A 26,934-nucleotide genomic window follows, 5' to 3' on the forward strand; every position below is an offset into this window, starting at 1 on the left:
AAAATTATGAGTAAATAAAATATAGAAATTATATCTATTATGTCATGTATATAAATTCTTTATATTATGAATACATATTATATATATTAGCTATATATATAGATGAGCTTTTCAAATAAAAGAAACAATGTCTTGAAATCGATTACAGAAATGATAATGACTGCAGCACACAGCTCTATCTATGAGTATATTGCAGCATTTTTGAAGCAATATGGAAGCAATTATGTTAAAGCTAGCAGACTTGGGAGGAAAAGTGAGAATTGTGGGTGGGAAATGTGAGGAGGAAAGGGTGGGAAATGTGAGGAGAGAAAAAGGGCGGGAAATGTGAGGGGAGAAAAGGACAAGAAACTTGAGTAAAAAGGACAGGAAATGAGAGGAAGAAAGGCTGTTAAACAGAGAGGAGATAAGGTGGGAAATGTAAAAAATGAGGTTCTCTCTTAGTAAAATTTTAAGAAAAATTTAATAAAAGGACAATTAGGAGACAGCAGCAAAAAGGGTGTTACAGCCAGCCGGGTCCTTTGGCAGAGATCCAAAGGCACACCGTTACATCCAAAAGATCGTCTTCAAAAGTACACAGCTTATTTCATATTCATCACCATCATGCATAATTCATTAATTCTTTGGAGTTGCTGAGTATCATCCTATCAGTCTTATCTTCCTCCTTGGCTCCATTCCGTCTGGTTTTGGGTTTTTTTCTTCTGATAAGATTTTCCAAGGATATGAAGACCGCCCCCATCCTTCCCAAGCTGACCACACAAACTACAGCCATTCTACAGCATTACATTACAGAACCTAGGCAAAGTCCCCCCCCAACAATTAGTAACAGGCAAAAACCAACATCACAATACATTCATAATAATTTTGTAATCATGCGAAAAGCCAATACCACAGTACATTTATAACAGAAACATGAGGGAAAAAATGATGGCAAATGTGAGGGGACAGAAGGGCAGGAAGTGTGAGGGGAAAAAACGGTGGGAAACGTGATGGGGAAAAGGTGGAAAACGTGAGGGGAGAAAAGGGCAGGAAATGTGAGAAGGAAAAGACAGGAAACATGAGGAAAAAAAAGACAGGAAATGGGAGGAAAAATGGGGGTGAAACATAAGGGGAAAAAAGGCAGGAAACATGAGGCCAAAAATGATGGGAAACGTGGGGGGGCAGAAGGGCGGAAAGTGTGAGAGGAAAAGTGGTGGGAGACTTGAGGGGAAAAGGGTGGGAAACATGAGTATGGTGGTTTAGCAAAACTTAGGGCTGTGGTTTGTGTGGGAGAGGAAAGAAAAGAGGAAAGGAAAACAGCTGCTCGTCCTCTGTGACCGGCATAGAGCCTGTGGTTGATGGACACGTTACTAGACCAGTTAAATAAGCTGCTAATGCCTCTGTGATGTACATATTTAAAGGAAGAGGAAGCACGAGAAGTTCCCTTTTGTTCCTGCTTCCCCACTGAGGGGTGGCGAGGGGGGAAGCCCCGAGCCCCGTCCTGGAGCAGGCCCAGGTTCCCCCCCAAGCCCCACAGGGCCGGGCTGCCGGGAGAAGCCGCCCCGGTGCTGGAGGCAGCCCTGAGCAGCCACACAGCCCGAACCGCGTGGCACAAATCTCTGCAGCCGGCGCGGCCTGCGCGGGGCCAGCGGGGCCTCCCCACAGCCGGCATGACTCGCGCCAAACCGAGAAAGACACCACGCAGCCAGCAATGAGAAACATGGCAAGTGTTTTCCCCGACGCAGAGCCCAGACAAGACCAACTTTCTTCCAAAGAGAGAGAAAAGAAAGGCAGAGTCACGTGAAGAGGCCAACATGGTGGCACCAAGGTCAGTGTGGGGGAAGAGAAAGACAGCAGAGGCACTCCCAGCGCCCAGACCTGAAATTCTCCTTGCAAGCCATGGTGAGCACTCGGACTATAATACAGCAATTCGTTTTCCCTCGAATTCATGAAATGAAGTATGTGGGGGGATGCAGAAATCCATGTGCAGCTTGTGAAAAATGCTCAACGCCAGAGCTCATAGACATTGTGAAAGGCTCTTAGAGATTGAAGAAGAGAACCTTTGTTCTCAGGCTGGAATAGCTCATCCTTAACGGACTGAAACCCCATAATTGTCATGACCCATGATTAGCAGTGTGGGAAGACTACAAGATTCATGGGAGGGATATTTTTCACTGCAGCAGGTTTCGGGCAGACTGTTGTTTGTGAAAGTTTGAGGCCACATTAAAGAAGTTCACAGAGAACTATCTTCTGTGGGAGGAATCCCACGGCACAGCAGAAGAAACTCTTTTCCTTAAACATAAAGAAAGACTCTTGAGAAATGAAACACTGGCCAAACTCTATGTCCGTTTCCTTTGTATGGGTTGGTGGAAAGAGGGAGGTACTGGAAGAGAAAGGTGTTCCAGAAGTTTGCTTTAGTTTCTTCTTATTCTTTTTGCCTTTAATTCTGTTAGTAAATTTTCTTTATACTGTAACTGTTTAAGCGTGGACCTGTTTTGCCTTGAAGTTTTTTCCGTTTTCCTCAACAACCCTTATTTCACCTTATGAAAATGAAGTTTTAATTTCCCCTTCTCTGCTCAGTTTGAATCACGCCGCAACCGGGCCAGGAGACACTTCAGAGACAGAGAAGTGGGTATTTGCTTTATTCGGCGCGCTGGGTGTGTGGGGATCGCTCCTCCAAACACACACACCGGTGCTCCCTACAACACAGTATTAAGGGTTAAATTATGAATATTCATCACTTTCCTTGGGACAGGCGTGGTTATACAAATTATTTCTCAGAAGTCATTAGTATCATTAGCATATGGGTCATGCATGCGCTGTGTGTCCTGGTGGTTGCGCTGAGGAAGGCTCCTCTTCTTCCTCGGGGGTCTCTCTGATGAAGGCCAGTAGTCATCCTCACAGTGCACTTTTCACCTTTCTCCCTGGGCATGAGTAGTCCTTTGAGGAATGATTCAGCGGTCTCTGGGATAATCCTTGTCCCCTCTGTCTTGACAAGATTACGGTGAATTTGGTTTCTTAGGTTTTGTAATTAACATCTGCTGTCTGAAGTAACATTTGCTGTCTCCCAATAGTTAACTGTGCTTACATGAGTTAGCTATTGACTGCCCTTTCCTCACCTGCACCCCAAATTTCCCCTTCTCACACTAAAATTCCTCATTCCACCCCAAATCCCCTGATGCCACCCCAAATTCCCCTTCTACCCCAAATCCATCTTTTTAACCCCAAATCCCTCTCTAGACCCAAATTCTTGTTTTTCCCCAAATTCCTGCCCCAAATCTCACCCCAAATTCTCCTCCCTGCATCCCAAATCCCCCCATTCCCAACCCAAATCTGCCATACCTGTCCAAAATTCCCCTGGCCCCACCTCAGATTTCCTCTTTTACCCCACACCTTCTCTCCTTGCACCCAAATCCCCTCCTATACCCCAAAATCCCTGATTTCCATGCCAAATCCCACCTCTTGTCCTAAAACCCCCAAATCCCTCCAATTCCCCCAAATTCCTCCCCATGCCAAAATCCTCCCTTCTCACCCCAAAATCCCCATTCCCACTCCAAATTCCATGTTCCCGCTCCAATCCCCTCCCTGTACCCCAAATCCTCCATTTCTACCCCAAGTCCAAAATTTCTCTCCTCCCGCCCTCTCCTGTCCCCCAAACCCCAGCAAATCCTGCTGTTCCCACCCCAAACTCCCCCTTCTCCAGCTCCCCACCCCAAGCTCCCCCTCAGAACCCCCCTGGACGTACCAGGCTCCCCCAATGCCCCCCAAAACCACCCCAATCCCCTGACCCTGCCCGCTCCCTGCGGACATTTTACCGCGGCTCCTCCGCTCCCTCCCCTGGGGGGCAGCAGCGCGCCGGGCAGGATGGGTAGCGCCGCCTACCGGGGGGAGGACCTGCGCCACACCGCCATGCCAGGCGACAGAGAGAGGCCGCGCCCATTCTCACACCACGGCCACTCCAGCCACGCCACGCCCCACCCACACAGTCAACTCCAGCAGCATCTCCATGTCCCTCCCGCATTCCCCAACCTCGCTGCCCTTGGCCACGCACCTTCCTCTTCTGCCTCATCTCCCACACGAGAGCCCTGCTCAGCCCAGCCGCCTTTCTGCCTTCTCACTGTTACTGAAATCCCTTGGCAAGAATAAAACTCTTAGGATTTTCCATCGCCCCACTGTAGTCCGTTTCCTCCCATCAGTTCTTGCCAAGAGGCCGTTCCCTTCCGTGGGAAGCAAGGTGATAGGAATGTGACACGGCTTTGGATTCTCCAGGTCAGGGTCAGTGGTGTGGACCGCCAGAGCCAACAGCGCACAAGCGAAGCCTCTGCGTGCTGGCACCACCCGAGAACTGCATGGGGAGAGCAGCTGGACTTCCAGGAACACACGATTGGACACGGAGATTTCCAGCGGGGTGGCAAAGGCACAACAGGAGCTGATAACTGGGGCAGGAACAAATTCTGAGGGGAGTGGGCAAAGAGGGAACCACCCAAAGCAATGGTGCAAGTGATGCCTTGAGAGGCCACCTAAAAACAGAGACTAGACTAGAATAAGCGAATAAAGATAGGCATTTATTTGAAAGGCCTTCAAAAGTACACCCTGGGGAGCCAGCGGCTACTCTCAAAATGGACCCCAAGCTGGACGATGAGTCACTAGTTCTTAACACTTTTATAAGATTGGCCGATTTGAATATCAGGGTTAATTCTCCAATTAAAACTTCAGTTAATTATGTAATTTCCTCAAGCTCACCCCCCTCTTAAGATGTTGGTTTACACATTTTCGGCCTAGGACAGTCTGGGAGTCCTTGGAGAGAAGGCCTGGAGAGACTTTGTTATGTCTACCTAGCATGAGAGAGCAGAAATTAAGCTACAAGAAACTTCAGAGTTACACACTAGGCAGTACAGGACTTGAAAAACATAGAAGTTAAAACCTAAGGCATCACAAGGACTTGCTGTGGCCATGGCAGTGTTAAGGAACAATCCTGTGTGACATTGCAGAGCCTCTCTGGGAGAACTCCCAAGGCCACAGATATTGACTGCTGGGACTGGAGCATATTCACAGCAGCGGCTCCAGTGACTCCACTGTAGCGGGGAGTAGGGGGGGGGGGGTCCCAGGAGCAGGGGAATCCAGCCAGAGTCACGATACGAACACCGATACGATTTGAGCATTGTGCTCCCCTTCTATTATTCGGTTACACCAAGTTATACTTTTTTCCAAAGTTCACGCCCCTTTCCCATGAGAAAGCCTCGAAGCAGCGGGGGAGCTGACCAGTGTATACCTTTTCCCAAGGCTGTTCAAGGCTGCCAGCTAGCAGGTGCCTTGAGAGCCTGTTTTCAGCCTGAGGCCCTGTCAGGGGTACTTCTGCAACAGCCTTGAGATGCCCAAGCTCTCCTGGGGTATCCTGTATTCCACAAGGAATCCCTCCACACTCCACGCATCCCAACTTGAGTCCCCACAGCCCCCACTCACACAGTCAAACCAGGTTTCCTCACTGCATCAACCCCAGGTTTGCCATGGCAGTCTCAGATGTCTTGTTCCACAAAGCCATTTATTCATGGTGCAGTAACACAGGGCGAGCTGCTACATCCGATCAGGACTCCAAACATAGGACAGCTGGGCTCATGTCATTTGTCCCACCATTATCTCTTTTCCCCTCACTTTTCCCAACCTTTTTTTCCCCTACCTTTCCTACCATTATTTCCCCTCATGTTTCCTGCTCTTTCCTCCCCTCATATTCCCCGCCAGTTTTACCCTCACATTTCCTGCCAAGTTTTCCTCTCCCATTTCCCACCCTTTTTTCCCCTCATGTTTCCCATTTTTTACCTCACATTTCCAGACCCTTTTCCCCTCATGTTTCACGCCCTTTTTCCCTTACATTTCCCACTGTTTTCTCTCCTCCTGGTCCAGCCCTCTTCTCCCATCATATTTACTGCCCACAAGTCTCGCTTTTCCTCTGGATGCATCCACTCATGCTGGGTGTCTCTGGGCCCATCCCCCTCACTGTCATCACAGGCCTTGCTCTCCTTTGTCATCCATAAGGTTTGGCAGCTCAGGGCTCTCGCTTTCTTTCATTGCTGGTTTTAGTCAATTGTTCATAACTCAACCTGTGACCTTTCACTTTTTAGCCTGCAGTTCTCCTCTCCATCCTGCTGCAGGGGAAAGGGGAGGGGGAGTGCGAGAAGGGAGCAGTGCATGATTTGGAGTGTTTCAGTGGGAGCACCACAGTGGGGGAACTGGGGTGTCACAAAGGGCCCCCTGTGACCCGCCACCTGCCCCTAGCAACAGCTGGAAGGGTTTGTTGACGTGGAACCAGCGCCCAGCCTGCAGTGTCCGGCAGGACAGCGACGGGACAGGACGGGAGCACACAGCTGGCGAGAAGCCTGCTGGTTTTAGCTCACGTCTTGCCCTGCAGCAGGGAGTAAGGTATTAAACCAAACCTTCCCCCTTGCCTATTCTCCGAACTTCATCTCCATTCAGTAGAATGGAGAAGAGACCTCCAAGACGGCCCAGGGTGGCCTGGGCAGAGAATGTGGCTCCTCAGGAGAGCAGCTCTGCAGCAGAGCCCACCGAGGTGACCACGGTGCAGCCATTGCAGCCCAGTGAGTGAGGGGCCCTGTGGGACTGGGCAGGGCTGGGATCAGGTTTCCCTGGCACACGGGCAGATGGGGATCACAGGGGTGGGAGTGATGCCGGAGTGCCAGAGCTGCTCGGGGCAGGACACCAGCCCCGGCACAGCCTGTGCCGAGGAGAGGGAGAGCAGAGGGGGCCCCAGCTGCTGCTCTGGGGCGTGGGCAGTGAGGGTCAGTGGCTGGCAAGAGGCAGTGGTGCTGTGGGATGCTGGATGTGTCCCTCTCATCTGCCAGAGCGCTCCTCAGCCCGGGGCACTGGGCATTGCCCTGCCATGGTGTGCTCCAGCAGGGCAGCTCCTCTGATGGGCATCCTCCAGTCGGGAGCTGCACAGGAAGGCTGTGCCAGGGGAGCAGGCAGAGGCTGGGCAGAGGGAAGATCTCCTTCCTCTGCTATCTCCTCTCACCACACCCTCTTCAGCTCTCTCTTCTCTCCCTCTCCATTAGAGGCTGTGTATGGACAGGAAGCCATGGACTTCATCCAGGCCTTTGCCAGCAGCCCCGACCAGGTACCCACGGCCTGCTGGACAGCGGCTGTGCCCGGCCAGGGGTGCTGGCTCTGCAGAGCAGCTGCTCCCACAGGGCACTGCACCCTAAGGGCTCTGGTCCTACTGGAGGGGTGTCCTTGCTTCATGCTGCCCTGTTTTCTCTGTTCCCCAGCTGCACAACGAGGACCTGAAGCTCAAGTTCCTTGACAGCATCTGTATCCTGTGCAGAAATGCCAGGGACTGTGGTTTCTTCCAGGACCTGGGTGATTTCTGCCACAAATACAAGCTGGGAGAGAAGATCCAGGTGAGGGGGCACCCGGCAATCTGGGGAAGGGAGCAAGGAGCCTCAGCAGCCGGTGAGGGCAGTGCGTGGGCAGGGCAAGGCTCTGGTGGCTCTGGGTGCTGGCAGCTGCATGGTTGCAGCCCAGCTGTGCTCTGCAGGTGCTGCTGCAATTGGAGCCCAAGTACGAGATTTGCACGGAGGTGCGGCGGCTGGCCATGCTCGCTATTGCCGGACTGAGGTACCGGCCCATCACACCTGCAGACCCCTGCCCAGCACTCTGTGCCCACCTGCCCATCCCTCCTGGAAGCCCAGCCCCAGTGCTGCAGGAGACCTTGAGACACTGCTCCCAGCACCAGTGGCCAGCTGGGCCCCTCTCTCTTTGCAGCACGCTGGGGACGGTGCTGAAGAACAGAAGAAAACTCTTAAGACTCTGCTTCGACAGCATCTTTTTCCTTCCCCCAAGCGGAGAAATGTGGAGCCGGGAAGCGTCTCTGTATTCTCAGGTAAGTGCTGGGTGAACTGGAGGAGCATCCAGTCTGCCCAGGCTGCTCCCGACCACCTCGTGCTGCCTAAGGACCAAAGATCCAAGGCAGGCCATGGTCGCGGCTTCGTTTTCCTACCCTCATCCCTTCATGCCTTGCCAGGCTCCAGCCACCTCCGGCAATGCCGGCTGCTCTGCCCCCCAGCACACGGCCTGCTCCTGTGTCCCTCCCGTCACACTGGCACTTCAGATCAGTCTCCTGGGAGTGGGAGGGACAGCAGAATCACAGCCACTGCTCTCTGTCGTCCTTGCAGACCCTGCATGCCATGGACACCATGCTGGAGGTGATGGTGTTCAGCTCTCCTGCCTCCAAAACCAGCAAGATGCTGCAGGACATCTTGGAGGTCTGGCCTGTGCACAGAGTGGGGCTCAAAGGACTGTTCCTCACTTAGGAGGGGAAGGAGCCCGGGCTTGTGTCCAGTCTTGTCCTGGCTCCTGCCAAATGAACCCTGTCCCGGCCAGAACCAGGACATTCCCCCAGTGCTGTGCAGGCAAGAGCGCACTGCGGGGAGGCTGCCCAGCTGGCCCAGGGAAGCAGAGGCTGGCCCCAGGCGCTGCTGGAGCACAAGGAGCAGAGGGCAGCCCCTGCCTTCCTTGCTGCCCACCAGCTTTGCCTGGGGCCTTTGGGCCAGGCCTGCCAGGGCCCCCAGGGCCCCCAGGATCCCCCCTGAAAGCTCTGCCTGAGGGCACAGGAAGTCTGGAGGGACGGTGCAAGTGTGTCTCATGAGCGCGGCCCTGCCACTGCTGCTGCTGGAGTGGGCGTCTGCTCACGGGGCTCACCTGCAGCTTCTCTCTTCCCAGGTTCTGCTGCACTACTGCCTTTATGACACCGTGGCTGTGCAGGAGAGGGTCATGGGCAGGATCAGGCTGCTGAGCCATTTGCTGGCCGACTCCTCCACTGTGCAGGTAAGGACCGGCCACCCCCCTGCCAGGCCATCTCCCCATCCCTGTGCCCTGGCACAGCCACAACTCCAAGGTGCCTGCAAGGCCTCAGCTGCCCACCCTCAGACCTTCTGCTCTTCTGCCTGCCTCCCCCAGGCTGGCCAAACTGAGGACAGCGGTGCTGCCAGCACACACGTCCGGATCCCAGTCCTCGGGAAGCTGCTGGGCCATCTGTTTTTCAAGTTATTCAGGAAAGAAGAATCCAGCTTGATGGCACTGGATATTCTCTGCTTCCTCTTCACATTCCTCTCTGAGCAGAAATGTAAGAGAAGCTGTGGTGGGCAGCATCCCCCGTGCACCGCCACATGCCCAGATACAGCTGCTTGTCTTCCTGGGTCTTGCGAAGGCTCCTTGTTGTGCTTGGTGCAGGTGGCACCATGTCCCCAGAGCTGCTGTCACCTCTGCTCCTGCCCCTCACTCTCTGCCAGGCTCTTGATGCTCCCGTGTAGCCGAGCTGCTCCTCCACACAGGACTCAGCCCCAATCCGCCCCTTCCCCATGTCCCCTGGAGAGCTCGTGTCCTGCCCTGCCACCCTCCAGCCCCGCAAGCCCTTCCCCCTGAGCAGTACTGCAGCCACGGTGTAACTGGGAGCTGCATGCGGAGCTCCAGGGGCTCGGAGCTTCCCAGGCCAGCTTCACTGGGTACGGACACTGGAGGCAGCTCCCCCTTTCCACCAGTGCCCACCACCTCCTCCCGTGACCGACTGCTCCCAAGCCATTCCTGCATCCCGACGCTTGCCAGGGTTGGGTCGGCTGCTGGCACAGCGGCTGTGTCTCAGCCACACATTGGTGTTTTCCCTCTCTTTAGGTGCCACACCGCCAGCGGTTCGTGCCCAGCTCCCAGCATACTGGCAATCTGAGATCACCTCCCTGCTGGATACGCCCAGCACCTGGAGAGTTCAGGTGACCAGCCCTCCCCCTTGCTGGGCCTCTCATCCGTGGCATCAGCAGGGGATTGGTGTGCACAAAGGGGTGCAGAATCAGCGGGGCTGTCCCTGGCGAGAGGCTTCCCGCTGTCCCCGAGTGTCCCAGCAGCAGCAGCAGCAGCAGCTCCAGCCCTGCTGGCCACCAGCGAGCCCTGGCTCTCTGTAGGGCCCGTGCCCCATGCCTGAGAGCCCAGCCCTCGTCCTTGTCATGGGGCCCTCCTCATCCTCCCCTGCATAGGGACTGTGGGCACTGCTGCCAGCTTTCCTGCGGCCACTGCCGCCAGCACTGCCCGGCACCTCTGGCCAGGGCTGCTCGCGCTGCCCAGCCGAGCAGAACCCTTTGGGCACTGGCTGGCACTGGCCTCCACTCCCTTCCTTCCTGCCACAGGCCTTTGGCAGATACCTCAGGCCAGCTGAGAGGACGGGCATCGTCCTTGCGGCCATTGAGATACTGGGATGCTCCAGCCTCCTGGACAAGAAAGTGCCAATGGAGTTTCTGGAGGTGGCCATGGAATCCCCTCAGCTGTGGCTGATGGATGTAAGTGGCCTGTGGCTGGATTGCTCCGCCCTTGAGCCCTGTCAGGTTCCTGCCTCCCTTCCTCCCTCCCAAAGCCAGGATTGGGGGGTGCCCAAAACCACCTTGAAGCAGCGGAGAGGGTGTTAGGATCCCACTTCTGACACCCAAATAATGGTAGGATCTGGTCATTTAAAAATTCCTCGGCCAAAATTAAGGTGCAAACAAGACCATATGCCAACGCCAACAGTACGGATTTCATTTAAGAGTAAATGGGACATAGAGAGAGAGGAGGAATGAGAAAGAGGGAGAGACACACACACACACATGCATTACATAGAAAGATCGTCACCTGCACATGGGTCCCTGCAGCGTCCCCCTGGCCCTTCTTTTGATCTTCTTCATTGGGGATCCCCAAGTGTCCTCGAGGTACCTCTTTTATCTGTCCGAGGTGCAGGTATCCTCAAGGCGTCTGTGCTGTTGGCACAACTTGGGTTGGCCTGTGTGTAAGCAGTTGCTTCCTTTTGCCACAGTGGGAATTTTTATCCAGACAGTTTACCCAGCTGTGTCTCACCAGACGTGGCGTCTTGCTGTTGTTGCTGTCTGTGCTTTTCCCACAGTCTGCAAAGTGCCATTTTGTCCAGTGTGCTAATTCCAAACCTCCATTCAGGGCTGGAATTAATGCCTTCCTGTTTGCCATCTGCGCCTGCTGGGGTGGCTCATCTTCTGCGAACTTCCTTCTTTGGCAGTGCTTTGAGACAAGTTATCTGCGTTCTTTAAGTCCTGACTGAGGGATGGGAAGGACAGGCCAGGACAAGGCTGCACTGCAGTGACAGCACCACCCTCACCTGTCTTCCCTCCAGGTGCCAAAAATTGTGAGACACATCTTTGAGTACTGTGATGAAACAAATGCAGCAACTGCTCACAGCTTTCCCATGCTGCTTGTCCTGATGGCCAGTAAGTGGCCTCGGCGAGTCGTCACAACAGCTGTGGAGGTCGCGCCAATATCCTGGTACTGGCCCTGACTGCCTGGAGGGCTTGTTCCCTGGGGAGAGGGACCCCGAGACTCTCTGGCTGCCAGACACAAGAACACTGCAGCACCCCCCAAAGCAAGCGGGGCCCTCCATCCCACCATGCTCAGCCAAGGCCCACAGCAGCCAAAGCTGGCTGGGCCAGCCCAGAGCCAGCACGCTGCTCCCAGTCCCACCGGGAACACCCCATCAGCCATGTCCACCTGCCCAGGCTGGGCCCCTGCGCACCCCAAGTCCTGCAGGGCTGGCCCAGGCCACACTGCAGTGGCCGAGGCAGCCCTGCTGACAGTGCTCTGCCTTGCAGCGATGAAGTCTATCATCTGTGGAAGGCAATGTTCTCTGTGCGTCGGACTCTGGAGAAGGTTTTGAGGGAGTTGCACATCCAACTGCAGGACCAGCATAAGGACATCTTCACACAGCAGGAGAAGTCCTGCCTCGCTTTCTTGGCTGTGAGTCATCAGGAAAAGCCCATGTGCCCTTGCCCTCCGCTGCCGGTGGGAAGCGGGAGCTGAGCCAGGACAGCCCTGCCAGCTCTGCCCGGGCTCTCTGCCGCTTCCTTCCAGATGCTGGCCTCTGATGATGTACAAGAACAGGAACTGGGTCTACTGTACAAAGACCTGAATCTTCTGAGGTGTCCAATAATAGAAATGGTCTCTCTGGTGCTCAGGGCCCTTGTGACACTGTCGGAGAGAGCCAAGACGGTGAGCAGGCTGCTCTCAGGGGCAGACATGTGGCACCTGGACTCCGAGGCCTCGGGGAAGGTGGTGGCTTGGCCTGGGCTGCGAGTCAGGTGCTGGGGTGACTGCTCCAAACGCCCTGCCTGCCATGGGATGGCCTGGAGGCTGCCTGGGGAGCTGACCAGGCACAGAAGTTCTCATGGAATGGAAACTGTATTTCATACAGGCAAGAAAAATGAAGGGCCTCCTGTCCGAGTTGCTGAAATTCCTGTGGCATCGGTCTGGGGACGTTTCACTGATGGTCATGGACATTGTCCGAAATGTGCTGGGGCACCTGAAGGAGGTAGAGGCCAGCACCATGGCTGTGAAAGTGGTGCCGAAGCTCTGGCACCTCTTTGACGCGGTAAGGCTGATGTGGGAGCCTGAGCCCCGCAGCAGGGCCCTGGGCAATGACAGCTGCCCTGCAGCCCAGCCCTGCAAGTAGCACTGGGAGCAGGCCCCGCTCTCTGGGCTCCCCTGGGATGGATTCTGGGCCTTGCAGCCCAGCGCTGATCCTGCCTACTCTGGGCTGTGAGCCCGCAGCATCGCCCCTCACCTCAGGCACCTCAGCTCAGCCCCTCCTGGCCGCGGGCAGGGAGCCGCTGTGTGCGGAGCTCACCTTTCCTCCTTCCTACCAGGAGGAAGACTTTGTGCGGGAGCACTCCATCCGCCTCTTCAGAGACCTGCTGGGCAAAACAGACTGGAAGGACAAGGCGGTGATGAAGAAATATGCCTGGAAAGCCCTGGTCCAACTCTTCCTTCACATGAGTGACCAGGCCCCCAGCGTGGCCAAGGTACCCATGTCCAGGCTGAGCACTGACCAAGAGAGGCGTGGCTGACACCCCCTGGGGGGGTCCCGAGCAGCAGGGCAAGGGCTGCTGGCAGCGGGCAGCGTTCCCCCAGCACAGCCCCTGGGAACCAGCGCCAGCAGGGCCAGACAAGCTGGCACGGCCATTTCCATCTCTGCCCTGCCTGCTCCAGCAGGGCTCGGCAGCAGCCCAGCACCACCGAGGCCTGGACACGTGTGTCCCCAAAGGCTTCTCAGCTGTCCCCACAGGTGTCCCTGCAGGGCTTTGCACCTCAATCCCTGCTGCCTAGGCCTGTCCCCAAGAGACCCCTGGGCACTTTGGCGAGGGCATGTCCCAACTTCCTAAGGGCGCGGTCACCCCAGGAACAAAGCCCAGGTCTCCTTCCACAGGCAGGCTCTGGTGCCACCTCCTAGCTTCTGTCCCACAGGCGTCTGCAGAAGCCATTCTGGCTATAGCAAAGCTCCTCAAGTGGAAAGAGCTCAAGCAGCTGGCACAGGCGGAGCAGACGTGGAGGATGGGCAAGTGCTTGGTGAGGACGAGACCCAGGCTGGACGAGGGCTGCCCACAACACCGTGCTGGAGCTGTGAGCTCTGCAGCTGGGATTCCCCAGGGCTGTTGCGGCCCAGAGCGCCCAGCCTGGAGCTGCAGCCTTGCTCCTGTCTCGGGAACAGGAGTCTCCTCTAGGCCCATGTTCCCTTCCTTCCCCCAGCATGAGGGAGGGCTCTGAGCCATGGGGGTGCTGGCAGGAGGGGCTGATCTGACCAGCTGGGGCCCTCTGAGTAATGCCCACAGCCTTGTGCTCCCTGCAGTTGGCCAAGGACAGCAGCAGGGCCGAACAGTTTGTGTGGGACAGCCAGCCCTACCTGCGGAGCCCTCAGGCCCCCATGCGAGAGGCGGCCCTCAGGTTCATTGGTGAGTCCCAGCCCCCAGGGTCCCTCTTTGGGCAGCCTGGCCCCGTCCCCCCAGCCCTGGGGCTGACACGGGCAGGGCCTCGGCCTCCCTGTGCCCCCCTGCCAACACAGGTGGCTTTGGTGGCCACCTTGCCAGTGCCACCCCTGGGCTGCTGAGGGGGTCAGGCAGGGCCGGGGGCCATGCTGCTGGGAGCACGCTGGGGAGCAGGGGCTGACGGAGCTCTGTGCCCAGGGCTGGCTGCACGGCACCTGACAGAGCAGAGTGAGGACACCGTGGCTGAGGTGCTCTGGGGTGAGTGGGAAGCCAGGGCTCGGGGGAGCTGAGGCGTCTCTGCACACACGGGGGCTCATCTGGGCTCTCTTTCTGTCATAGAACTTGACATACTGAAAGCAGGAGACAAGGATCCCGCCATCCATTCCCTGGCAGCTCAGACCAGCCAGGTCCTGACGTCTCCAAGGAAGCAGCGAAGATCAGGATTCTCCCTGCGTGCACTGTGCTGCTGGTGCCTCTGAGCAGAGAGGGACCTTGATGTAAGGCTTGGCAGGGACACAAACTCAAACACCTGCTGAATGATCAGGTGTGGAAAGGATGCCCTGGCTTTCTAAGGTCCTTCTCAAAGCGCAAGCCGGCATTTCCATGACTGCTGACTCTGCCATTGCCCTGACCAGGAGGGACCCATTCCCCCCAGCCCCTGAGCATGGCGTGAGGTGGTCTAGAATAAGCCCAGGGTCATGGCCAGTCCCCTCCTGGCTCCTGCCAAATGGCTCAGCTGCCAGCCCTCAGCCCTTCTGCTCTTCTGCCTGCCTCCCCCAGCCTGGTCAAAATGAGGACAGAGGTGCTGCCTGTGGAGAGATCCAGATCCCAGGCCTGGGGAAGCTGCTGGCACATCCATTCAAGTCGCTCAAGAGAGAAGAGACCACTTTATGGCTCTGGATGCTCTCTGTGCCCACTTCAAGTTCATCTGTCAGCAGAAAGGTAAGAGAAGCTGTGGTGGGCTGCATCCCTGCGCACGGCCGCATCACCCCGATGCATCTGCTCGTCTTCTCGGGCCTTGCGATGGCCCCTTCTGTGCAGACACGGGGCTCATGTGGGCTCTGCTTCTGTCACAGAACTTGAACTACTGCGGGCCAGAGAGAAGGATCCTGGGCGCTCAGACCCGCCTGCCTAAAATCCTGCGAGAGGACTCGGTGTGCCTGGATCCAAGCCCAGCCACAGACCTGTCCAAACTGTATATAGTTCTAGAAAGTTAATTACCCTATATATATAATTTCTATAAGTAAACAATATGTATAAATTATATATTTTTAAATATATAGATACAAAATTATGAGTAAATAATACATACAAATTATATTTATATCATGTATACAAATTATATATACTATGAATATATATTATATATATAAGCTATAGATATAGATTAGCTTTTCAAATAAAATCAATAATCTATTGAAATCGATTACAGAAAGATAATGACTGCAGCACACAGCTCTATCTATGAGTATAGTGCACCATTTTTGAAGCAATATGGAAGCAATTATGTTAAAGCTAGCAGAGAGACTTGGGGGGAAAAGCGAGAATTGAGGGTGGGAAATGTGAGGTGGAAAGGGTGGGAAATGTGAGGGGACAAAAGGTCAGGAAACATGAGGGGAGAAAGTGGTGGGGAATGTGAGGGGAGAAAATGGTGGGGAACGTGTGGGGAAAAAGTGGTGGGAAACATGAGGGGAGAAAAGGGAAATGTGAGGAGGAAAAATGAGGGCAAAACTGTAGCGGGATCAGTTCGTAACCGGGTGGAAACACCAATGTAGTGTAGTGGTTTGGTCCAAAATACTCATTACTGTTTATCTGCTGTGAGATAAGAATTAGGAGAAATGCAAAGCAGGCACCAAACTTGAAAGAATATAAAGAAGTTTATTAACAGACCTAAAAGAAAAAAAAAATTATACCACCTTCAGAACTCTCCTCCTCCCCCCACCTTCCTCCCTTCTCCCACTGACAATGTAAAAAGACAACCCTTAAGATGTTCAGTCTATTACCACTTCCATAATAACCTTGTTCAGTCCATTTAGAAAGAGAAGTCTCTTCTTGCTCGTGCTATGAAAACATCATCACAACGAGAGAGCCACCCACTTCCAAATATTGTTCAGTCCATTTAGGAAGAGGAGTCTCTCTGCTCACATGTGAGTCCCTTCCCCCGACTTGCAGCTTTGCCCACAACTGCTTTCGAGGGTCCACTCTTGAAGTTTTTGGGGTACAATTTTAAGGTTGAGCCATTCAGAAACAAAAAGAGAGGCCCTTCTCCTTCCCTGGGAGCAAAGGGTCTTCCTCATCTTCATCTTTAGGACTATCTGTGGGAGCATCTCTAGGAACTGAGGGTTTCTCCTTTCCCGTTTGGAGCAAAAGTCCTCATCTGGTTCATCTCTCCCTGTTCAAACTTCTCATGAAATTACAGCTGCGTCAGCATCTGCCTATCTCAGCGCAGGTGCTTTTGCTTACGAGCTGAACACTCCACCCCCCAGATCTTCATGAAATTACAACAGGATACTCTGATATATCATAGCTTCACAACAGACTTTCAGCTTTAAGCATCTCCTCTTTCTCTTCCCTCAGGTTTTCAGCTCTTCACAGCAATAAAAGGGTTAATCTCACCTCAGCCTTGCAGCTGGAATTTTTCTCATCGAAGTGGAGAGGGGGGAGAGCCGAGCCACTCTGGCTGCCCACGGCAAGGCAGTGGGGGGGGGGGGGGGGGGGGTCCATGGATGGAACAGGCCCATGGCTTCAGGATGGCCGTGGCCCGGCCCGGCCTGGCCCAAGCAGGGCCTGGCCCGGGCCCGCTGGCCCCCACACAGGGCCCGCAGCCACCTGTCCCAGCGCCGGAAACGAGAGAGAGCTTGGGGGGAGTTTGTCTATTCTTAAGTGTGGATCACAGAGGCAGTCACAACTTTAAGTGGATTAGAGAATTGTCCATATTCAAACTGGCCAGCTGATAGGTTCTATCAGGTCATAGAGGAAGCAGTAAGCACCCCTTAGCAAGGACATCACCTCCGGGACTATGCTTGCTAACCTATGACAGAAACATAAGAGGAAAAATGCAGGAAACGTGAGGGAAAAATTGATGGCAAATATTGAGAGGACAGAAGGGGGGAAATGTGAGAGGAAAAGTGGTGGGAAACTTGAGGGGAAAAAGGTGGGAAATGTGAGGAAAAAAGGGAAAATGGTGAGAAACATGACAAGAGCCTTGGGGTGCTTTGTTTGGGGTTCTGCTCAGATGCAGCAGCTCGAGCTGTTTCTGTGTTACTGCACCATGAATAAATGGCTTTGTGGAACAAGACATCTGAGACTCGGCCATGGCAAACCTGGGCTTGAAGCAGTGAGGAAACCTGGTGTGACTGTGGGAGCAGGGACGCGTTGGGTCACTGGAGCTGCCGCCGCTCTGAGGGGGCTCCAGTCCCAGCAGCTAAAATCTGTGCCCTTGGAGGTTCTCCCAGCGAGACTCAACAAGCTCACACTGGATCGGTTCCTTAACACTGCCATGGCCACAGCAAGTCCTTGCACCATTGCTTTGGCTGCTTCCCTCTTTGCCCACTCCCCTCAGAGTTTGTTCCTGTCCCAGTTATCAGCTCCTGTGCTGCCTTTCCCACTCCATTGGAAATCTCCAATCACACAATTGGGTGTGCTCGGAACCCGAGCTGCTCTCCCCACGCAGTTCTCGGCTGGTCTCAGCACACAGGGACAGGTGGGCTCAGGTCCCTGGGACAAGGGCCCCACGCCATGCCGCTCCAATAAGGAATGAGCTTGGGATTGGGGGTGGTATGGGGATCTCGAGTGAGAGGGGCTGGAGTATGGAGAGACAGTTGGGAAGTCGAACAGAAAGTTCTGCAGAGTTGATTAGCAATGTGGACATTTTAACCTTAGTGGGCCACAAGCCCTGGGAACAGCAAACAAGGACTTGAAGAAAGTAGAAGGAATGCTATATATTACATTGTGTCTTGTTTAAAGGAAATCATGCACGGTGGTGCTTAATCAATGTTGCTAGGAAACGTGGATATTGCAGTTTTCACTAAGGTAATAGAAACAGTATATAAGCCATGCTGTAGAAACAATAAATCGTCTTTTGCTTGCATCAAGCTGTGTCCTGTCTCTCAATCGCCGTCAAATGGTGCTGCCATGTGAGGAAGCAAAGATCTGCCTAATCTGAGTGGCCAACGGTGAGCCCCGCAGAACCTAAGTGCTGCTGACGAGGAAGCAGGAGCTGGCTGGCAGAGAATCCCTCCAGGATAAGGAGGTGAGCTGCAGGGAACACAGGTGACGGAATGTCTGCCCAAGAAAGAGACGTATTTGAAGTCCTGACTAGGTAACTAGATAAGCATGACAAACTTTTGTCTTCGCATGACTTAAAAGTCATGCTGAAATGGACAGCGGCCAAGCTGCCCGGGGTTACCCCGGCTACAATATTTACTAAAGAACTGTGGGACGAAGTGGGAGTCAAGTTATGGAATTGTGAGACAAAAGGGGATAAGGCGGTTGCAAATATGCTTCCCTCCTGGAGAGTGATTTATGAAACTGTGACGGCTCAGGAGGGATCCCATGCCGAGGTTAAAGAGAATACATCTGGCTCTCCCACTGCGGAGAATCTGGGAAGCTTAACTGAAACATAAATTTAAAAGAAACATAAAGATTTTAGTTATAGGCTGTGTTGAAATTAGTTAGAGTAGGAAGGAATTAGGGCCCAGCTAGAGTTAATTAAAATAGTTAAGAGAGCTGGACCTGAAACAGTTTTCAATATGTTACTAACTGATTACTGAATAACTGATGATCTGTCATTTGCATGTTTGCTTAGCTGCGCTTAGAATGAGGAATAGAAACATTGATAAGTTGGTGTAGGGAACAAGGACAATTACCAATTTCCTTCCTCTGTGGGAACCTATTCAAAAGTCAAGCAAGAGGAAACTTAGAGGTCACTAAAGTAATTAGGATTGTTAAAGTTCAGAGAGGCGAAAAGGTCAAAATGCAGAAGATGAGCTTACTTCATTTATTTTGGACCACTGACCCAATTCGAGACCACTGACTCAATTCCGAACACACACTATACATGCTTAATGACATTTAAGCTCATTTCCATATGAAGCAGAGAATGGGAGGTGTTAATGTTATGAATATGCATTTGTATTTTGGATATTCATAATTTTTGTAAATAAAAAGCTTTGTGTTTGCTTGGATCGGGGCCTTGTGTCTTAGGGAGCTATCCCACACAGTGCCTGGCACCAAATAAAACATGCACTTTCTAACTCTAAACTGTTAGAGAGTTTTTGTCTGTCTCACCTGGATATCAATATTAGATTCATATTCATATTTTGGTAAATCATTTTGGCAACTCTGGTGGGACCCTGCTCTATCTGGCCGTGGGGCCAGGGGTCTAGGGACCCCTGTCAGGAGGCCACCCAGCATTTTGGGGAGAGGGGGCTCCTTGATCCTCTGACAGCCCAGGGAAAGACCAGGACCTGCTGGAACCAGGGACAAAGAGGTATGTTTATAAAAATTAAAGGGTACCTTAAAGAAGGCAGCTTGTAAGATGCCGTGTGCGAAGCGGAAGCCTGGGAGAGTTTGGTTGTAAATGTCTGCGGAAAGTATAGTAATTTTAGAGGTAACAGCTGGTAACAGCTCCAAAGGTCTGTCTCCTGTAAGGGGAGTAGAGCTGCCTTTGTCTCCCATAGCGGGGAGAGAAGTGCAGGGGCGCTGCTTTTTAACATCCCGAGGAAGGGAGTGGACGCCCGGAACCTGTGGTAGCGGGTCGGGTGGCGGCTGCAAAAGCGCTGCGAGCACCGTTTGGTTTGTTTCCCATAGAGGGGGAGCGGTGTTCACGCAGGGTGTGCGGCAGAGGAGTTTGAGCAGCAGCTGCAGGAATGCTGCCAGCTCCAGTTTTGATTTGTGGCTTAAAACCAGCACATCGGTTTGCGGTTTGGGAATGCCGCTTGTGCGTGGACTCCATTTTAGATCGTGGTTTGTGGTTTTGCGCATGCATTGGGGTTTACAGATACTTGTTTGTGCAAAAAAGGCACGGACCCTCCTTTGTGGACGTAGGCTGCGCATGCGTTGAACATATACGGGTGCCTTTTTGTGTTAAAAAGTGTGTGTTTAAGCTGTGGATTAGCAGCGTTGTGTGTGCGTGTGTTTTAGTTTGTGAAAGCTGGTGTTGTATGCTCTTTGAATTGTGTGTATTTGAAGTGCGTTAGTAGTGTATTTTTGTGAAAGATTTTAAAGTTTTCATTTGGTTAGCGCAAGGATATTTGTTTAGGAGAGTAGAGAAGCCTAGAGCGCTACTTTTGTAAGGTTTGTTTTGTTTAGTTTTTTTTGTGTGTGTGTGTGTGTGTGTGTGTAAGCTTTGAGTTGTGTGAACGTTAGTAGTAAGATTTAGAGTTTTGTTGAGTGAAAGTGGGAATTGTGTTTAAAATTGTTGAAATTGTGTTTGAAAAAGCAAGCGGCGCGGGGCTTGAAACTACACCCGGTGTTGCCCTGGCAACCTGCGGAGTGATTTGGGTTTGTAATTCTGAGCTGCGTTTTTTAAAGTTTTTATTGTGAGTGCTTGCTTTAAAAAAACTTCATTAGTAGTGTATGAAGTTTTAAAGTTGTTAACATGTAGGGTTGTGAAAAACGAGGTCCACTCTCCTGTTAGAATTTAAAGAGTTTAATATAAAGTCAATAAGAGACGCATAAAATAAAGCAAAGGGATAACGGCTGGGTGCCTTGGCGCTCTGCCAAGAGCACACCTGATGCTCGAGGTGAGTCCTTTTCATACCATTTTTACTGTCTGTTCTCTATTCATATTAAAACTTTTCCAGGAACTGTTCTGCATGGCCACTCTTTGGTTCCGCCTTTTTAGAGCATGCATAGTCTTCGGCCTTGCGGTTTTATTTCTTTTGATTCTTGGGGTTGGGCCCGCTAGGTAAGAGTCGATGGTAGGGTGGATCTCTTAATTCTCCAGACAGTCAGGGCTGATTGCAGCTTTGGGCCTCTTTGCCCCCCGGGCAGAGCAGTGATAGCGGCTCTCGGACCCTCCTGGTCGTCCGTTCTCCGGGCGGAGCAGCCTTTGGGCCCTTTTGTTCTCTGGACAAAGTGTTGATTAGCAGCTCCTTGGGCCTCATCCTCTGCTCCCTTGGAGGTTCTCTTACTTGTTCACACTTGCTAACATTCTTGCTAAAACGAGAGAAAACTACATCCACACAGCAAAAAGCATTTCTAACGTTATATAATATATACCTTAATACTTTGCGAGAAGCCAATACTATAATATATGTTTATAACATTGTGAGTGCTTGCTTTAAAAAAACTTCATTAGTAGTGTATGAAGTTTTAAAGTTGTTAACATGTAGGGTGATATTTAAACGAGATGCTGATAATTTTTCATTTCAGCGGCGGAGTGAGGCGGCGCAGCGCAGACCACGACAAACGCACCCGCCCCCCCACACACAGAAAAAACCCTGTATTTTGTATCAGCTGGACTTTTCAGCAGGGCTTTACGAAACCCCAGTGAAATATTTGCCTGGGGTCGTGAGAGACCCGCAGTGAGTTTTGTAAGTTTGAAATTGTTGGTGTTTAGAACTAAGTTTTAGCGGAGAGACAACTTCTAGTTGTACAAAAGGAAAAGAGAAGTTTTAATATTTTGCACAAGTGTTTTGAGTGAACCATTTGAATGTGTTGTGTGCGTTTTTATGTGTTGTGTGGATTTTTTAGATTTGAATAAAAAGGAGGAAGTTTTGGTTTTTTTGTGGTAGAGTGTGTAAGTGTGTTATGAACACACGGGTTTTGTGAATTTTAAAACTTACAGACCTTTTAGTACTACTTTAAAACTAATGAGCTTGGGGTTTTTAATGATTTTTAAAACTAACATTTTTTTAGTGATTAATATAGGGTTTTTTTCTTTTTTTTTGCTATTTTTGACTAACAAAGTTTGCCCTTTTAGCGATTTTTGAAACTAATAAGCCTTTTTTCTTAAGCAGTGAAGTTATATGCCTAGAAATAGGAGATGTGGAAGGCAAAAGCCCATTTAAAAGGAGCTCCCCTGCCCAGGAGAGAGTTGCAGCTGTAGTCTGTGGGTAGTGTTTCGCTGTGTAATTTGTCAAGAGCCGTGGGTTCAACGAGCATTCGGGTGGAAGGTACCTAGGAGGGGAACTTGTTATCTTTGTTGTCCAAAAGAACAGAAGGCAACTGTGACAGCAGTTGAGATTTTGTTAATGACTGATAAAGATACAGGAGTGATAGTTTACTTGAGTTACTAGATAACGGGATTTCTGGGCTTTTACAGAGACCAATAGAGATTTTTAAAGCTGAGTGTGCCCATTATATTTTTGTACCAGAATATTTCGAAGTAAAGCTTCAGAATTGGGATAAAATCAAAAAGCGTTGAGAAAAAAAAAAAGGAATTTGAGCATAGAGGTAAATGAAAGTAGAGATTCCCAAAAGTAGCCCCTTGAGATGTATTTTAACACACTAGAAAAAGCTAGTGGACTATAATGGCACAGAAACTAAGAGGGAGCTTATTAAGCTCTGTACACAATGGTGGTCGCTTTATAACCTTGAGAGGGACATGAAATGGCCATCAGCTGGCATGCTAGATTACTCAGGTCACCTCCTAAAAGAGGGGGAGGGAGAGGAGTGGTAGAAGATACAAATTCAGAGCTACCATCATCCGCAGCCTCAAACCCTGCTCCACTCCCTGCTCCATCTCCCTCTGGGAAAGCAGCAATGACCAACCTATACCCACCATTACCCAGTAGTGACAGCGAGTGGGAGAAACCATCCTCCCCACAGGGCCCTGTAGCATCAAGGACCTGAAAACAAACTAGAGGAGCTATACAAGCACCTTTAAGGGAAGCAGTAAATCATGAAGGAATGCTTATATTGGTTAAAATCCCCTTTTCTAGAGGCCTGGGAAAAGGTGGCCAGGAATTACCAGAGTCACCCAATAGGGGTTGCTAAGAAATTGAAAATTCTGATAAAGCACCATAATTCTGATTAGACTGATATTCGGTTACTGCTTGACACTTTAACAGAATCAGAAAAGCAACAAGTTTTAAAGGCAGCTGTGGATATGGCTGATGATGATTGCAGAACAGCACAGCAGGATGTTAAAGATGTACTTCCTCTTCAGGATCCAGAGTGGGACCCTAATGAGCCAGATGAAATGGCACAGCAAAAAGATACCAAGAGTTCATAGTAAAAGGGCTGGAAAAGGCAATCCCTAAAGCCATAAACTGGTCAGCCCTGTATGCTATTAAGCAGGGTATTACCACAGGCCTGGGCCCTAGGGTATATCACCGTGTCCCACTGCCGTAGGGAGGAGGAGGAGAGAAGATCCAGCAGGCAGGAATTGTGCAGCAAGATTGATTTATTTAATTTTACAAACTCTTTTATAGACCTTTTTCTTCATAGTCTAATTGGACAAGGATCAGCCACCCCTCGGGGTGATTGGCTAAAATCCTAAAAGATCCATTGTCAAAATATTTTTCCACTGTACCATAAACAAGATTTTTCAAGATTGCAGGTGGTTTAGTTGTTTACATAACTCCGCTGCCTCTTCTGTGAGAGAGAAGTCTCTCATGGACTTAGAAAATAACAAAAAAAATCCTCGCTAGCAGCATTTTTGTATCTACAGGATCCTGTTGGCAGGATGTTGCTTCACCTCTGTGCTATCAGTGGTCATGTGCAGCAGTTTTAGCAGCATGTGCAGACACTGCCCAATTCCTGCCATCCCTGGGAAGTTGCTGTACAAGGGCAGGTGTCGGTTTCCTGCGGCAGATGGGGATGGCTCAGGTGCCAATTACGGGCAGGATCTAGTCCAGATGGGGCAGCAGGAATGAAAACTACCGAAATGCAGCTTTGGAGAGGGGCCCTTGTTACACTGAAACCCTTCAGTGTACCAGCAGTCATGGGTGCCACTGGTAACAGAGGTGCCCTAGCAAAACCTGTAAGGGAAACTGGGACTGTAATTTCAGAACCAACTGCTCTGGTGGCGAATGAAAGTCAGCCAACAAAACTCAAAGGAGTTATGTCAAGAATGAGACCACTCTTGATGTTAATTAAAAATTAACATCTGTTTTATTAAAGGAATAATAAAAAAATAATTAATTAAAGTTAAAATAATCCAATCTGGGAAAATCCACAAGTAAAAATCCTAAAACCCGGGTCCGCAGCGATTAGAGACCTTTAGGCCTAACCGGCACAAGACCCCAGTGCAGGAAGCCTGCAACGCTGGGTTAACTTTGGCTAGTCCAAAGTTAGATAATTAAAATGGTCCCTTTGGGGACTAGAGGCCTGAGTCACCAGCGTTAGGCTTCGCCCACAGCAAATCCGAGGCAAATACCAGCTCCAGATCTGTACACTGGATTTTGTAATGTGCATGCTCTGCCCAGGTCCACCCACAATCCAGCCCCCATGGTCTAGTGAGATTGGTGGAGTCTTGAAATGAAGTCATTTGATCCAGCCAATGGATAGCCTCTTGCCTAGGGTGCTTAAAAGGCAGGAAAATGTCCTCATTGACATTCATGTTGCTGTGCTGCTGAGTTGCCGGTTAACCCACAGGAGACTAAAAATAGCCCTTGACAGTTAAGTCTGCTTCTTGGAGCTGGGCTTAGAAACTTGTAGAATTTAAGGACAACTAACAAAAGCATTAAACTGCACTATAAACACTTCAAGGAACTTCTAAAACAGAACAATCAACAGTCATTTTAAGGAACTTTTAAAACTGAACCATAAACACTTTAAGAATCATTTTAAAACATACTAACTAACTTGGATAACTTGGGTATGTGCAGGAAACAAGACATTTGGAAGTTTAAGGCTTAAGGAAGGGATTAAACTTGGGAATAGTTTATCAACAGGGATTTTAACTAGGAACTGTGTGATTAAATGGTTCTGAGAATTAACTTTATATCTTTAACTAGTTGGATGGGCATTCTAAGTATGTAAAGGCTAATTTGGCAGTTAAAACACTTAATATGCAAAATGCAAAACTAGGACATTTAACATCTTATCATGCAAAATCAGGGCACTCAACATGCAAAGGCCAATTTGGTGGATTTCATATATAACAGTTACCTCAGGTGTGACAAGGAAACAAATGTGGAAGAGTATTGTGCAGGGTGGTGTCCAGCAATCAGAAATAAACAGGATCGCAACTTCAGAAATGTTTCATTGTTGGCAAAAGTTTTCATATCTACATATAAAACCCTTCCCCCTGAAACCCTACCTGCCACCTCACAGCAGGGCACTGCCTGACCAATGCCAAGACAGCAGAAATGGACTAGGAAAGAAATTGTTTGGCACTGGACCTGTTAAACTGTCTTTATCTCAACCCATGGGTTTCCTAGATTTTGCTCTTCCAATTCCTTCCCCCATCCTGCTGGTGGAGGAGCGATCGAGCTGCTGTGTGGGGCTTGGTTCCTGGATGGGGTTAAACCATGACAGTCCCTTTTTACACCTAAGGAAGAACTGGAAGAGTTTGAGATAATGACAGATTTTATTAGGATGTGCTAGATTGAATTTATAGATGTTGAGGAGAATTGTAAATGACTCAAGTGACATTCAGTTGGGAATAATTCCTGATAAGCCCGTGTGAACAGCAGCCGGTGATGTGGGAGTGCTGAGCTTGGGGTTCATGTTGGGGGATGCTGAAGTTGAGATAGCATCCCCCAAAATGTCCCACAGCCAGACAACCCCACTCGTCTCTGCTGGGTGGGGTTTTCAGCCCATGGGGTTTTCACTGGCCCACGGACAGGTGGATATGGGGTGCAGAGGGACAAGCATGGCCACCCCTTGAACCTGGGTATGGGGGATGGGCTCAGCCATCCTGAGCTCAGTGCTTCTCCACGACATGTCTGCCAGAGCAGTGCCATCAGGGAGGGCACCCTTGGATCACTGGGGGTGGGGGATGGCAGCTCCCTCCCAGTACATGGGGGCCCAACAGCCGAGAGTGAAGCAGCTTTCTCAGCTCTGCTCAGAGGGCTCACTCTAAAAGAGAGGAGCAACATCAACCTCCCACTGCTGAACAAACCCTTTATAACGTGCCTCCCACAGAACCTCTGCTGACCAAGGTGCTGCACAAGGGCACCATAGCCAGCCCATGGGTGCCCAGGGCACTGCCCTGGGCTGCTGGAATCAGCCTGGGTGATGGGAAATGCTGGAGGGATGCAGCAGCTGGAGAACATGGCTGTGTGAGGCTGCAGCCTGCAAAGCATCCCTGTGTCCCTCTGGGCTGCAGGGATGGACCTGGCATTGGAGATGCTGCTCCCTGAGAGCAGGAGGTGCCTCAGCGGGGGTTCAGCAGCCCTGGGTGGGTGCCAGGTCCTCAGGGCTGTGTCTGAGGAGAGAGCAGGGGCTGAGCAAAGCAGAGCAGGGCAATGGCGGCACATCCCTTGGGCACAGGGCCCCACTGGCCTGAGCCCAAAGGGAGCTGGGGCTGGTGTTGGTCACCCACTGCCCCTGGTGCAGAGACGCAGGGATGGCAGGGACAGCAGAGAGTCCAGGGCAGGGAGGGAATCAGAGGGCACTGGGGATGGGGATGTGTCCAGGCTGGGCAGCACCAGTGGCCCAGGGGCTCCATCTCTCCAGGATGAGGGTGATGATGGGGGCGGATGAGAAGAGGAGCAAGGTGAGGACACAGCGCAGGATCCAGATCCAGAGGGGAATGGCTGGCCCTGGAAGAAAGGAGGGTCATAAAGGGGAAAGGGCACTTTTCGGAGGAAGGATATGGTGGAAAGTGCTCAGGAGCAATCACTTACCCCTGGGTTGCAGCCCTGTCTTGATCGAGGGGTTTCTGTCTGTCAGAGAAATCCAGAGCATGTGAATCACCATATCTGGTTCAGGAACCACACCAGACACTGAGCAGCCCCTTCAGCTCACATCTTGACTGATTGGATGATTGTGGAACCACCCAGCTCATGAAAATCTCCTGGCTTTTTCTAACATATGCTCTTAGAGGTAGAGAGCAGAGAAGGCATGATGGGGAGAGGAAGCAGGGAGCAGGATATGCCCTTTGACCAAAGTGAGAGTCCAATTGATCAATCTCCAAAGTCCTGGTGTTGGCAGATGGGGAGCCTTCAGCCCAATGCTGAAGACTGGTGTGCAGAGAGGGAATCACTCACCAGCAGTGAATGTCCCTGCCTGGGAGCTGGACCCACTG

At 51.4% G+C, this 26,934-nt stretch overlaps 1 protein-coding gene and 1 long non-coding RNA gene across 2 annotated transcripts; both read left to right on the plus strand.

Moving 5' to 3' along the window:
- The first annotated feature begins 6,455 nt into the window (after positions 1-6,455).
- On the plus strand, positions 6,456-13,912 carry LOC116437132. The gene is made up of 10 exons (XM_032094691.1): positions 6,456-6,569; positions 7,044-7,388; positions 7,526-7,870; positions 8,163-8,252; positions 8,710-8,814; positions 8,947-9,112; positions 9,658-9,752; positions 12,675-12,830; positions 13,273-13,374; positions 13,655-13,912. Exons 3-10 carry the CDS (start codon positions 7,583-7,585, stop codon positions 13,910-13,912), a joined length of 1,260 nt encoding a protein of 419 aa, XP_031950582.1. The 5' UTR covers positions 6,456-6,569; positions 7,044-7,388; positions 7,526-7,582.
- A 229-nt stretch (positions 13,913-14,141) lies between these two features.
- Positions 14,142-15,078, plus strand: LOC116437187. Its single transcript, XR_004237208.1, has 3 exons — positions 14,142-14,287; positions 14,571-14,732; positions 14,867-15,078. It is a non-coding gene; the product is annotated as an uncharacterized LOC116437187 (long non-coding RNA).
- Positions 15,079-26,934: the final 11,856 nt, after the last annotated feature.

Source organism: Corvus moneduloides, chromosome 33 (genome assembly GCF_009650955.1).
Source record: "Corvus moneduloides isolate bCorMon1 chromosome 33, bCorMon1.pri, whole genome shotgun sequence".
NCBI classification, from domain to species: Eukaryota; Metazoa; Chordata; class Aves; order Passeriformes; family Corvidae; genus Corvus; species Corvus moneduloides.

Coding starts and splice junctions, on each gene's coding strand:
- LOC116437132 (XM_032094691.1), top strand. CDS start 7,583: ATGCTCGCTATTGCCGGACTGAGGTACCGGCCCATCACACCTGCAGAC. Junction 8,253..8,709: donor TGCTGCAGGACATCTTGGAG/GTCTGGCCTGTG, acceptor CTCTCTTCCCAG/GTTCTGCTGCACTACTGCCT. Junction 12,831..13,272: donor AGGCCCCCAGCGTGGCCAAG/GTACCCATGTCC, acceptor TCTGTCCCACAG/GCGTCTGCAGAAGCCATTCT.